This window comes from Ovis canadensis, chromosome 13 (assembly GCF_042477335.2).
Source record: "Ovis canadensis isolate MfBH-ARS-UI-01 breed Bighorn chromosome 13, ARS-UI_OviCan_v2, whole genome shotgun sequence".
Lineage (NCBI taxonomy): Eukaryota > Metazoa > Chordata > Mammalia > Artiodactyla > Bovidae > Ovis > Ovis canadensis.
This window is the reverse complement of record NC_091257.1, coordinates 35,492,046-35,507,440: the sequence shown is the minus strand read 5'-3', so window position 1 is coordinate 35,507,440 and position 15,395 is coordinate 35,492,046. Positions and strand designations below refer to the sequence as shown.

The 15,395-nt window shown below is 35.6% G+C and overlaps 1 protein-coding gene across 1 annotated transcript in view; it reads right to left on the bottom strand.

Moving 5' to 3' along the window:
* MALRD1 (MAM and LDL receptor class A domain containing 1) overlaps window positions 1–15,395 on the bottom strand; it is a 595,589-nt gene that overhangs the window by 377,748 nt on the left and 202,446 nt on the right. Inside the window, exons 22-23 of the mRNA XM_069547391.1 lie at window positions 6,295–6,451; window positions 2,727–2,837 (exon numbers count right to left, since the gene is read on the bottom strand). Of these exons, the coding sequence (XP_069403492.1) occupies window positions 2,727–2,837; window positions 6,295–6,451 (268 nt within the window). The remainder of the gene's footprint in view (window positions 1–2,726; window positions 2,838–6,294; window positions 6,452–15,395) is intronic.

The window sequence follows — 15,395 nt, the reverse complement described above, 5'->3', positions numbered from 1 at the left end:
TGTGGTTAAGAAGAGGTGAAATTAGAATTATAAAGACAACATTTTTATAAGAAAAATTAAGTCCAAGACAAATGGATACATAAACTGAAACAGGTATGCAATTACTGGATTATCTGAACTCTTAAATACATAATGCATTGCTTCTGATTAAGAAATTATATAATTCTAAAAATACTTCAATATTCATTTATTTGTCATCCTATAGATACAACCTTAGGTACTTTGCCATAATGCAATGGTCAAATTATCACTTACATGCCAACGCTCCACACAATGTTGGTTAAGATTCCATAGACTTTAATACTGAATGTCACTAAACATTTTTTAAAGCACAAGCATATTTTTTCTAGTAAAATAAAAGTTGGGACAATTATTTTATAAAACATAGGAAGCAATAAAGCATGGCATCTGTATTATGGACTTGCACTTGACCTGCCTGTACTTAAAGCCCATCACTGCCTTTGTGTAGTTATATAAATAGGGCAAGTTACCCAACTTCTAAGTATTTCTGTATTCTAATCTATAAAATGGAGATGATAATAGTAAGTCGCTTATAACATTACAGGGATAAATTTTTTATTCATAGAAGAGTACTTAGCATTTAGTAAGTGCTATGTACATGATTGCTCTAGTTATAAAATTATTATAATTAAAGATTATGATTAAATTGTGGCTCTTAAATATAACTCTGAAAATGACCCAGTGCTGACTCAGTATATAATTTCTAAAAATACTATATACTTCTACTCAAAGGTTAAGGGCAGTAATGTTTCTGATGATAAAGACAATGTTACTGTTAAAATGGAAGAACAGTGGACAATATATATGCTCCATCACTATTTCTCCAGTGCATAGTAATGTGCCTTCCTGCACATAGTAGGTTCTTAATATGCTTTTATTGAAGGAATGAGTGAATCACATTGAATATCAAATATTAACACACCATTAAAATTTCATCTTAAGATTCAAACCACACGAGCATATTCCTCTGCAAATTCCAATATATGAAAAATTAAATTTCAGAAAGACTAAATTAATAATTGATTCCTCTGCTTAAATCCCTCTTAATGTTGTTTTGAACAAGATTTTACTAGGCAAATATTCTACTTGCACAGAATAGTTAAGAATCCACTGCCTGAAGTAGAAGCTGACACCTGGCAGCAGCTGAACCTTCCACATGTTCTTGCTGATGATCCTTCTTGCCTCTGTTAAAAGGTCTTGAAGGTTAAACAGGTAGAATCCTTTAATAATAAATTTCACCCAGTGCAAGGCCACTATATTGCTGTCCAATCTTTCTTATTCTCAAGTTGAACTTATTTCTTGTCCATTTTCTAAATTATCTACAAATGAACCTTCAGAAAACTAGGTTCCAGCAAGATGGATTTATTATACCTAACATTCTAAGAAATTGGGGATAATGCTGAATCGATGCCTTTATTTATTTATTTTAAAATGTTACATTTTTTTTAAGTCTTTATTGAATTTTTTTACAATACTGCTTCTGTTTTGTGTTTGGCTTTCTGGCCAGGAGGCATGCGGGATCTTAGCTCCCCTACCAAGGATTGAAACCACACCACCTGCATTAGAAGACGAAGTCTTAACCATTGAACAACCAGGGAAGTTACAAGTATCAGTGCCTTACAAGAGCTATACCTATCCTGTGCTTCCATTGGGCTGATCTATCAAATATGGCACATGACTGCAGATACAGTTACTGAATATTCACAGCTGATTTAACTACATTTACTGTTATAAAGCAGAGAAGGCAATGGCACCCCACTCCAGTACTCTCGCCTGGAAAAATCCCATGGACGGAGGAGCCTGGTAGACAGTGGTCCATTGGGTCGCTAAAAGTCGGACTCAACTGGATGACTGAAGTGACTTAGCAGCAGCAGCAGCAGCTGTTATATAGAGGACTGGAAATGCAATCATTAGCAAAGACAGTATACCATCCATAGATACATGGTGTAAATTCAAAGAATTCAGGCTTGTGCAGTTAAAAGTAAGAAAAAATGACATAAATGGCTCTGGATTCTCACTTTCCCATATCCAATCTAAATCTTAACAGTTAAGCATTATCATCCAATAAATATCCCTTCACGTAAGACAAAACAAAGCTCCAAAAGCAAAAGTCACACATCCTAGGAGCTCTTTTTTTGCCAGATAATCCATAAAAAATAAAATTCACATTAAATATCTTGTCATGTAATTACTTTCGGTTTAAATGTTTTAATCTAGGTATCCTTGGTTCTTTTCCTTTACTTTTAGGTCTTATCCTAATATTGTTATATTTTACATAAAGACAAATACAGCATCACACAATTTTGTGCTTCCCAAAATATTTTTCAGTCACGTCAACCTGTTTTCTCTAATAAGGTTCAACAATGCAGTGTACTTTCAAAGGTCTCTCTAATCAGGTTTGAAATAAATGAAGGTAATTACTCCACAGTCTCTGAGAATATATTTGCAAAATAGAGTGGTGTATGAGACTGTGGAGGCATGATGGTTGTCACTAAAATTAAATATTCCTAGAAATATGGTTGTCTCATTAGGAACAAAATTAGGGCAGTCCAGAACTGTAAATTCCTTATGGAAAATGCTCTATGGAATGGTAAGCATTCATGTAACATATCAGAATGGGAATGAGAGACAGAAGACAGGGGTAGAGGAAATAAAGAAAAAAATCAACAAAACTCAACCACTATCTTAACACTTGGATTACAAACCTGTATATGGGAATGAACACCTAAAAATAACTCCACTTTTTTCCACTGTGCACCTTGCTGTCCACTTTGAGCCCACAGTTTAGAAGTAACATTGTCTTTCTTGCTGAGTACCTGCAGAGATAAATCAAGTAAGAAATATTGAAACATTGTGCCTTGATAAATTTTAAACATGTAGAATTTTCCCAGTATTTCTTTTAATTTTAATGTCAACATGAATCCCTGAGAGAAAAGCTCAGACATTTTTCATTAGATATCTTTGTTTTCTAGAACAGCACTGAGTCCCCCAGGGTACCTTACTAGCTCTGTGTAATAAAGTTGTTCACGAATATCTGTCAGTCAAGTCTGAAGGTATCTGGGCACCATTTAATTAAGAATTCTTAACTACCTTACCTTTTAAAATCTGACAGCAGGAACAACTGGAAGTCTCAATATTGAATAACATTCATGTAGTCACATGAAAAGCACAGGATTATTTACTGAAACATAATTTTGAGAATGACCTTGTGTTCAGTGGGGATGGTGAAATTACAGTGGAAGTCAATTCAATTCCAACAACATGTATGGGTGATACAAGCAGGCATCTTCTTATCTAAGCCAGTAAGAGTTCCCCACCCAATAAACTCTCACCAGTACTACTGAGTAGGGGGGTGGTTCCTAGGCGGCACTAGTGGTAAAGAACCCACATGCCAATGCAAGAGACTTAAGAGACACGGGTTCGATCCCTGAGTCAGGAAGATCCCCTGGAGGAGGGCATGGTAACCCACTCCAGTATTCTTGCCTGGAGAATTCCATGGACCGAGGAGCCTGGTAGGCTATGGTCCATAGTGTTGTAAAGAGTCAGACACAACTGACGCGACTTAGAACATTCACATGAGTACTACTGGGCCTTCATTCTAAAGGCAAACTGAGACTCAGCAGATAAATAATCATGGCTCTTCATTTAGATGACACAAAAAAAGCCATCAAGGGAGTAACTGAGAAGAATAGTTTCACATTTTAAAATAACTGAATTAGATGATGTGTTTAATTATATCAAGACATTACTTTTTAACAATACAAATATGTACAATGGAATTATTATTCACATAAAGGTGTGGGAAGGTTTTGGTTTTTGAGAGTGAAGTTAATTTTGACTGCTTTCATCACTGATTTTTAAAGATGTTAAACAGAAATGGTTATTTTTACAAAGTTAGAGTTTTCAGAGTCATATAAAAATTAGTATGCAGCTAGCAATAATACCACTAAATTTTTGGTCTGTAAAATTCAAGCTGAATTTTAAACATATTAAAGTCAAGAAAACAGAATTTCTAAAAAATGTAAAAAATCATTTTTGAAGGATACTAAAATGAGTGTATATGAAATAGGTATTCTTTGTATGAATATTGCTGTACATACAGATCACTAAAGAAAACTGTGTTCATATAACATAGTATCAACATTTAATGTCCTTTTATCCAGCTATGCACAAAAATATGGATTATATGTATTACCACTGTAATTATTTGATAATTAATTGCCTATAAAATTTAAGGCTGTTTTATAATTTTTCACCTACTAGTGTAAAATTAAATTTTAAAAAAATGAAAGTCTATTTCAGACAATTAATCTCAACCACAAAATACACCCGGTTAATAATTCTCATTTTTCTGATGGAAACCCTGTAGTCAGTTGTATTGATTTTTTTCTCTAAAACAATTTTTAAAGAATCAGTGTAACACAAAGGTAAATTATAACTTCAATCCACAAGCCTACTTCGATGTTTCCAGGTTATTATATGCACACATACATATACACAAACAAGTTTACTCTTTAACTGTTTTTGGTGGGAAGTCTCATCTATAATAAATAAAACTATTCTTCCAAAATTGATTTATAAATTTAACATATTTCCAATTAAAAAAGTAATATCATTTTAAAAATAAGATATGTTTATCTAATTTGGGGGGATATAATACTTCATATTGCCAGAAAAATCCTAGAATAATACTAAAATTACATCAAGCTACCTGAAAAGAAATGGATAAGCAGGTGATCTGCAGTGTATTTCTCTCTACTTATTGGGGAAAAGAAAGCAGGTAACCCAGTGTCACCTCTTTGCAAATATACTAAATATAGGGCTTCCCTGGTAGTCCAGGAGAAGGCAATGGCACCCCACTCCAGTACTCTTGCCTGGAAAACCCTATGGAAAGAGGAGCCTGGTGGGCTGCAGTCCATGGGGTCGCTAGGGGTCGGCCATGACTGAGTGACTTCACTTTCACTTTTCACTTTCATGCATCGGAGAAGGAAATGGCAGCCCACTCCAGTGTTCTTGCCTTGAGAATCCCAGGGACGGGGGAGCCTGGTGGGCTGCCATCTATGGGGTCGCACAGAGTCGGACACGACTGAAGTGACTTAGCAGCTGGTGGTCCAGGGTTGGGAGTCTTCCTGGCAATACAGGGTACATGGGTCCAATCCTTGGTCCAGGAAGACCCCACATGTCATGGAGCAGGTAAGCCTGTGCAACACAACTACTCATTCTGCACTCTAGAGGCTGCAAGCCGCCACTGCTGAGCCCACAGGCCACACCCACTGAGCCTGCAATGCCTAGGGCCTGTGCTCCACAGCAGGAGAAGCCGCCACGAGAAGCCTGCGCACCGCACCTAGAGAGCAGCCCTGGCTCACCGCAGCTGCAGAAAAGCCAGCGCACCGCTCTGAACATCCAGCACAGTCAAAAAAATTAATTTTTAAAAAAGATACTAGAAAGAGACAACAATGGAGTGTGATAAATAATTCTATATTGAATTAAAACTTTCCTACAAAAGATTCTATAGGGATAGTGGACAAGAAAAAGAATCTCTGAGTGAAAGATACATTAGAGTTGCCTGTGAGATTCTTGCAACCTTTTGTGAGTTTCAAACAGTTTAACATATATATATATGTGTGTGTGTGTATATATATATAATATATATATATATATAATTATTATTTTTTAACCAAGAAACAATTTGAAAGAGACTATTGGAGAATGTAGCACCACTACATCAAAGACAATAAGAATGCACATCCAAATATCACCCAAGTGTTTATATTCATTTGTTGTGTTATTCGCAGAGTATTGACTCTGAAACCTGTATGACATATTTCAAGGGTAAAACAGTATCACACAGAAGCTGTAGCCTCAGAATAAATTCCATAATCATATACAACATTATAAAATATACCTCAATAATTTTCTTTTAAAAAAAAACCAAACGAGGTCAACTGGCTACTTGAGTTTTGAAACAAACTTTAAATTTTTCTAAATGGTTTGACACACTTTTATATGTCAAATACATTTGAAAAAAATAGAAGAGAAAATAAAATGACCTAAAAGAGACCATAATCATAAATAGGATAGTTAAAAAAATTCTATTAGATATTCAGGTCCAATTCTACGAAATTTTTTCAGTCATAATATTTTGAAACCAGTTAATTGTTGGTAATTGTCCACTTCTCATTTATTAGCAGACTATATATTTTAATAACACTAAATTGTATAGTATGAATTTTTATAGAACGAATTTGGAAAATGCCATTGCCTAAGCAGTACCTGGAGAGAACCAACTGTGGCACCATTCATATGAGTCCAGAACACCAGGGTACATTTTGGTCCCGTGCGTGAAATAACAGGAGTAAGGATATCAGCCATGTCACCAAATTTTCCATTTGAACTATCAGCATACAGGTACCAGCCGTCTGCAGTATTTCTGGGGAAAGGAGGATGTGTTTATCAGATAAAAATGAAGAAGAAACTCATAAATACAGTTTGTCATTGATCATACATTACAGTTCTGTAATTTGTCCTAAGAATATAACATGCTGTTTAGCATAATGACGACTCATAACCTTCAGCATAGACATTCTTCTATTTTAATTTTGAATGTATGCAGCATTGGTACAATGTGCAAAAATTATGGTAAAGGCTGAAATTACCAAATCGAACATGTAATGTGGAGAAGGCAATGGCACACCACTCCAGTACTCTTGCCTGGAAAATCCCATGGATGAAGGAGCCTTGTAGGCTGCAGTCCATGGGGTCGCGAAGAGTCAGACACGACTGAGCGACTTACTTTGACTTTTCACTTTCATGCATTGGAGAAGGAAATGGCAACCCACTCCAGTATTCTTCCCTAGAGAATCCCAGGGATGGGGGAGCCTGGTGGGCTGCTGTCTATGGGATTGCACAGAGTCGGACACGACTGAAGCAACTTAGCAGCAACATGTAATGACTTGATCTTTTTTTTACAACAATACTACCAATATTCTGATCAGTTTTGTAGAGCTTATTTTTATGAGTGTAAAATGAGACTGTGTAACACTGAAAACATTTAGAAGAGGCATAAAAATGTAACTATAAATAATTAAAGCATGAAAAACAGAAATGAACGGTTCTATTAACTGGTCTAAAGTCTTTTCAGGTTCAAATTTATTTTCTCTATTAATTTAGGTCAGTTTTACTTAAACATATTTTAATAAATTGGTAGATAATTTTTAACGTGTATCTTTTCTCTCTGAATTTCATACAGGAGAGGGAAACTAATGATGGAAACAAATATCAGTGTAATCTTGCCATAAAGGATAGAGTTTATACCCCCATTTTAATTATCAATTCAAAAAAGAGATAAGACATGCTATGCAACACGGAGCTTTTTAAAATATTAAATAAGGAAGTGATTCCTCAAATTTCAGGCATTCTGGCATTCTCTCACTTCTTTGATTAATTAGCTTTCACAGCACTTTTTCACCACATGTGACACTAGTACCATAGAATTTAAACTTGCTACTTATTAAAACCATTTGGAAAGCTCTATAACTTCTGGAGGAAAGTAGTATGAAACATTCATAGAAAATAGATGGAGAGAAAGAGAAAAGTGTTCATTCAGTCACCACATATTAACTGAGTCAGTCTTTCAAGTCTTACTTGTCCGGCAGTGGGAATGTGATTGTGGACAGGAGACATGACATGGTTGACATGACATGCAGCATTTACTATATGGCAATACTAGGCAAGTGATTTAACCTCTCTGAACCTACTGCTTTCTTCATTTAGAAAATAGGATAGCTCCATGTTATTAACAAGAGTTAGAAATAAGTGGAATCTCTAACACAGTACCTGGTCCATCTAATATTTTTAATAAATGAGAGTTGTGATGTGTGATTATGTTTATGTCACTAATTGCTGCTAATGGAATAAAGAGTTTAGTGTCCTATGAACTACACAGGTTATGAATTAAGATTATTTTTAAGAGGCAGGATTATTACGGTAAATTGTCAGAATTGTGTGTCAATGACTAAACCGTTCCAGCTTTTTTCCTTGTGTGTGCTTAATATCCCAGGATTTCACAGATGCTGAGAACAAAGATGAATACATGAATTATTCAGTGGTTCAGGATTCACTGAAATTCAGCTCCATTTCCGTAGATTTTTTTCCCCGAAATTGGCAAACTGACTCTAAGCTTAATATAGATATCCAAAGAACTAAGAATAGCCATTTTATCACAAAGGAGAACAAAGCTGAAGAATTTACTTGATCAGATATCAAGATTCATTGTAAAGGTAGAATAATCAAGATAGAGTTGTATTGGAGTAAAGACAGAAAAACGGGCCGGAGAAATGGATAAAAAAGTCTTAAAATTCTATACATATTTGTACATCTGATTTATGAAAAGCTTAGTTCTTCAGAGCAGTGAAGGAAAGGACAATCTTTTCAATGTGGATTGAATAAATTATGTAGTCCTATGGGGAAAAAAGAAACCTTGACCCCTATTTCACAGCATTCAAAAATAATAAATTACAGGTAGAATATACCTGAAATGTGAAAAGTAAAACAATAAAGCTTGCCGATGCCTTTTCCAGTGGTCATGTATGGATGTGAGAGTTGGACTGTGAAGAAAGCTGAGCACCGAAGAACTGATTCTTTTGAACTGTGGTATTGGAGAAGATTCTCGAGAGTCCCTTGGGCTGCAAGGAGATCCAACCAGTCCATTCTAAAGGAGATCAACCCTGGGTGTTCTTTGGAAGGAATGATGCTAAAGCTGAAACTCCAGTACTTTGGCCACCTCATGCAAAGAGTTGACTCACTGGAAAAGACTCTGATGCTGGGAGGGATTGGGGGCAGGAGGAAAAGGAGACGACAGAGGATGAGATGGCTGGATGGCATCACCGACTCGATGGATTTGAGTTTGAGTGAACTCCGGGAGATGGTGATGGACAGGGAGGCCTGGTGTGCTGTGATTCATGGGGTTGCAAAGAGTCAGACACAACCAAGTGACTGAACTGAACTGATTATATAACTACATATTTATATAAGGAAGAACAGGATGAAATACCGCCAAATGGTAATGTTTATATCTTTGAGGCCATGACTATTTCATCTCTTACACAGTGTCTGGTTCACTCTCAACAATACTTGATACTCTCAAAAATACTCAATAGTCTCAAAAATACTTGATAAGCAAAAAGTACTTTAAAATCAGTATAGCACATGCGGAAACAAAAACACCAAGGGAATACTAGAGCTGTAAATCAGATGATATTATGCAAGAAAATTTTGTAATAATATGTTCCAGGCTAGGGGAGAAAAAAATATAAAAAGACAGAACAATATGAATAGATTTGGAGACCATGGAAGTATTTGGTGACTAAAAGTCATTTTTCTAGCAACAATAAAAGCATCTAATCAATAGTTCTTCAACTGGAGGTCCTTGTACTAATTTCACAGCAACTAGACAATGAAAAAATACAAATGCTTCATTTCCCCCAACAATACAATTTGAGAAAATTCAATCACACTAACAAAAGTAAATGAATTATTGGAACAATTCTAATTATATTCCCTTGAAATATCCCCTCACCTGCAAAGAAAAGGAAAAAGGGAGACATTTCAGGAGATCCATTTGAAAAATGCAAACAATACAACTGCATTTGTGTTTTAACACTGCCCTATGAACACTGGGCTTCCCCAATGGATCAGCAGTGAAAGAATCTGCCTCCAAGGCAGGAGACATGGGTTCGATCCCTGGGTCAGGAAGATCCACTGGAGGAGGAAATGGCAACCCCAGTATTCTTGCCGGAAAATCCCATGGACAGAGCAGTGTGGAGGGCTACAGTCCACAGGGTGGCAAACAGCTGGACACAGCTGAGCAACTGAACATGCAGAAGCACTCTACATAGTACCGATGTAAAAGTATACCATCTGGTCACTAGTTTTATATGCCTTAATTGAAGACATACGATGTACGTATGATGTCTAATGGAAAATGAAGAATGATCCAAGCACATGCCTGAGATGAAATTATTTGAGCACGTACCTGCAAAGGAAATCAACTCCCCTCCTGGAAAGAGTACAGCAGTAATGATCACACCTAACAGTGCTGTCACTCATAAAATATCAGCGTCTCTCTCCCAGCCTTCAAACTGGCTTTTCTCATACAGGGCAGGAAGGATGACGTTTTATAGAAATATACCTTTTCTAATAAAACACAGCATAAACCACAGTAGTAAAGGTTTAAAGAAAGCACAGCTGTATATCCAAGTGTCACAAAAGTAAAGATCCAGGCGATGATACAGAAGTCATTAAAAAGTCATTATAAAAAGAGATCTGATTTACAGTCATGCTGTTTTTTTAAATGTTGCCTAAGCATCATAGGATAATCAGTTTCTAGACCCTCAGTATTACACAGATTAAGTGATTTAAAAATTGACATTTCCTTCTTATTTGAGAATCTCCTGGGTATTCATCTTATTTAAATTAGTAAGGAAAAAATATACCCTTGCATGGACAAATCAAAATATACAGGTACAATATGAGGGACATATTCTTCAGGCTTATTCTCTGTGTTGAGACATATCTCATATGTCTCTGTGTTGAGACATATCTCAGTTCTCCTGGGGATTTCCATAGTATCACCCTCATGTCTGCAATGAGCCATCCTTGCCATGTATAACTGCTCCCCACCCCTCCTACCAGCTCCATGATCTAATCCACCGACTGCTGGAGTAGCCTTCTTAAATAAGATAGCACACTCAGAGTTCTCATGTGGGATTTTTAGAATATAAGGGAAAAGGAACATTCCTTCTTGAGTGTCAGGACATGACGCCACCTCCATCCCTGACCCCCACCCAAGTCTGAAACCAGATGTGTAGGATTCTAAAATTCCACATATGTCCTCTACATTCTGCTGGAACATTGCAAAAGACCGAAAAAGAAAAAGGTTCTATTTGATCTTATTGGTCCTTTACAACGTATATTTGATTCTACCATCTGGCTTAGAAATCTACAATACACCTTTACTTACTCAAAGTGAGATCCCTGAACTAGATTGTATGTTCCTGGATTGCAAGCACATAAGAAGCCCTGGTAAAATACACATCAATTCATTACATACACTGTCTGATCAGCTGACTGTTTTGTTTCATTTTTTTAATAGTTAGAATTTCTTGATAAAGGAAGCACTGAATTAATTTGCTTCTGGCTCAGGCTCCTTGATATCATCATTTTCTTGTAACAAGCCTGTCCATGGAGCAGTCTTTCATAATGAGAAAAAGTGAGTTAGTCGCTCAGTTGTGTCTGACTCTTTGTGACCCTGTGGACTGTAGCCCACCAGGCTCCTCTCTCCATAGAATTCTCCAGGCAAGAATACTGAAGTGAGTAGGCATTCCTTTCTCCAGAGGATCTTCTCAACCACAGAACCCAGGTTTCCTGCATTGCAGGCGGATTCTTTACCATTTGAGCCACCAGGGAAGCCTCTTTCAGGCTGAACTGGTATCTTACTGGGGGTCAGAGAACTTTTTTTCTGTAAAGGCCACACAGAAAATGTTTTAGGCTTTGGGAGCCATATGGTCTTTGTTAAAGCTATTCAACTCTGCAGCATGAAGGCCTCCATGGACCACTTGAATGAATGATTATAGCCATGTTCCGAAAAAAACTACACTAACAAAAACATGCATTAGGCGAAAACTGGCCCATAGACCATAGTTTATTTAGCACCATTCTTTGGATAAAAGTCATCAGGATCTGAGAAATAACTTTCTATACTAACATCCAGCTTCAACTTTCATATATTATTTAACTCAGCCACCCAGATTTATACTCATTGTATGTGTTCATGCAGTTAATTGAGTATATCATGTATTTCCTTTCTCTGTCTGCCTTATGTTGGTCTTTCTTCTGGACAATGTATAACCTCTGTTGCTGTTCAGTCACCCAGTCATGTCCAACTCTCCACGACCCAATGGACTGCAGCATGCCAGGTCTCCCTGTATCTCACCATCTCCCAGAGTTTGCCCAAGTTCATATCCATGGCATCAGCCATCCAACCATCTCATTCCCTAAGATGAGATGAGTATAACCTCTATTCTTAGTCTTTTTCCTAAAGATTTACCTTCCATAGCATCTCTCAAGTATATTCTCCTTTCTAAGCCTTCTTAAATCCCTTGACCCTAAATTCCTTGATTCAAAATCACTCCCTCACCCAAGAATTCCACATCATTTTGTACATAACTTTTTATTTTTTTTATTTTTTTTATAGACCTAAAGAATTTATTTATTTTTTTCCTTTTATTTTTTATTTTTTATTTTTTTTTTACTTTTTTTTAATTTATTATTATTTTTTTTTAATTTTAAAATCTTTAATTCTTACATGCGTTCCCAAACATAACCCCCCCTCCCACCTCCCTCCCCACAACATCTCTCTGGGTCATCCCCATGCACCAGCCCCAAGCATGCTGCACCCTACGTCAGACATGGACTGGCGATTCAATTCTTACATGATAGTATACATGTACATAACTTTTTAGATGCATTTTTCATATTAGATTTTAGTTCACTGAATATGAAGCTAAAGTCTCACATAAACTCATGAAGGCATACATTTTAACTTAACCTATTATGGTATCTAGAACACCTTGTAAAATGGCTTAAACTCAACGGGTGCTTAATAAATATTTCCTGAATGTGTTGCTAAATAAAAGCAGTAGATATTTCTTGCTTTTCTACAAAAAATTCTTCTTTATAAATACAATTTGCACCACAATTGTGAAAAAGGGATTTACAATTTGAGCAGTGCCTTTTAGATTTCTCTTTCCTAGTCTTATGAAACAAAAAAATGAAAAAAACATTTGTTGAAATTTTAGATAACCACCTGGGGTTTTATCAACACAAAATTTAATAACAAAGGTATTAAAGCCAACTGTTTTAATTAGGAGTATCCATGGTTCTTGTTTCAATATTGTATGACATTCACTGGAAAACAGCTCTTTGTGAGGCAAGAAGAAATGTATTTAAAAGGTAACAACTGATAAATATAGAGGTCTTATATGGAAACTCCTAAATTTACACAACACAGCTGTATTAATCATCTAATTCCAAAACAGGAATTTAGAATGCTCATGTATGTATATTCTTTGTTAAATAGATTTCAGACCAAAGAAACACTAGCTTCTACAATGTATAAAATATTGGAATTTTTAGGTCAGACTTTAAATTAGTATGCCTTTGAATTAGGGAGTATTAAATAATGGTTTATTATTTGATACTTGCAACAAGACTAAGAAAGTAGGATTATTCATTTCTATTTCATACATGAGATAACTAAAACAAATTGGCAATGGTAATTCTTTGGCAAAATACTGAAGTGAGGACTGGGGACTTAGATTCATCACCCCATGCTTTATACTCTTCTTAAAATAAGAACACTTGATTTATGCTTAGATAGAACTGACATTTTTACAAAATAATCTTCCTACTCAAGTATGTATTTCCACTTATCTATTTTTCAGTGTTCCTAAGAAGTTATTTTTTAAACTACATTATAATTAATATACAGTAAACTGCTTATATTTTAAATGTTGAGTTTGATGGTTTTTAACAACCTTTTATATCTGTATAACCACCACACAGGATATAGAACATTTCTCTTACCCCAAAATATCTCCTTCTAGTTGTCCTATAGGTATGGTGTCTGAATCAGCAGCATTAGCCTCACCTGAACACTTTTTAAAATGCTATTTCTTGGGCCCTATCTCAAACTACTGAATCAGGAACTCTGGGGTAAGGTTCATTCAACAAATTTTTCAGCTTATTCTGGGGCATGTTAAATTTTGAGATCCATTGCTCAAAATTTCTAACAGTTAAAAGTTGCTAAATGAAGATGCTAATCCAAAGGGAATATGCAGAAAAATAAATATTCAAGCTTCATTAGCCTTCCTGAAATGAACACTCTAGGGATGATAACTTTGAGATTAAAGAATTTTTTTAATAATGTTAGAACAAAAATACATTTTCCATTATATAATGTGAAAAAGGCCTTGCGTTTTAGTAGTAGAAGGAGAAGAGGAGGAAAAGGAGGAAGAGAATAAGAAGGTGGGGACAGTAGGGAGGGGAAAGAAGGAAAAGAAGAAAATGGTTAGGAGAAGTAAGATATCCATTTGCAAAATAATGAAGTTGGACCTTTACCTTTATATCACACACAAAGATGAACTCAAACTAAATCAAAATCCTAAACATAAGAGCTATAAAACTCTCAGAAGAAAGTTTAGAGGAAGACTTCCCTTGGGGGTTTAGTGATTAAGACTCCATGCTCTCAGTGCAGGGGGCAGAGGTTCAATCCCTGGTCAGGGAACTAAGATCCCACATGCTGCATGGCACAGCCCAAATACAGACTAGGGAAAAAGCCTCATGACATTGAATCTGGCAGCTATTTGTTGGCTATGATACCAAAAGCAAAGGTAACCAAAGAAAAGATAGATAAACTGAACTATGCCAAAAGTAAAACTTGTATGCATCAATGAACAGTAACAACAGAGTGCAAAGTCAACACATAGAATCTGAGAAAATATTTGCAAATCATACTCTGATAAGAGATTAATATCCAGAATATACAAAGAACTCCTACAATGCAAAAATAAAAAACAAAACCCCATTCAAAATGAGCAAAGGACATGAATAACTATGCAAATTAGCTAAGCACATATAAAGATAGTCAATGTCACTATCATTAGGGAAATACAACTCAAAACCATGTGATATCATTTCACACTCACTGGGATGGCTATTATAAACACCTCCTGGCGGGGGAGGGAAATGCAGTCAAGAACGTGGAGAAAGATGTTTATTATATATGTAAAATTGAATGTTAGATATATTTTGTCATAATAAAAAATTTGAAAAGACTTTAATAGGAAGCAAATTAAAGATCTTGTTATTTTTCTGGGGAAAAAAGCATTAGCATTATTTGAATCCAATGTTTAATATCTTCCAATACTTGCTTTATTCCTCTTACCATAATTATATAAAGAAAATATTTGTTGTTATTGTTCAGTCACTCAGTCACATGGACATTTTATCTTAAGCATGGTACACATAAAATCAAATCTCCTCTAATTTACCCAGTGGATCTTACCAGTATCATCATTTTCTACAGGCTCCATGTCATGAAACAGATTAAGAAGCCCAACTATATTGAAGTTTTCTTTCCTTCTACTGGCCACTTAATTTAGTTTTACAAATATAGGAGTTGAAAGTCGAAAGAGAAATGAGGATAAGCAGACGTATAGCATTCTGTATCTATCTATCTATATATATATGTCTATAATGGAGAGATAACAACTGCTTGGACTTATTTTCCTTTTGAAAAGCAGTTTGGCTGATTA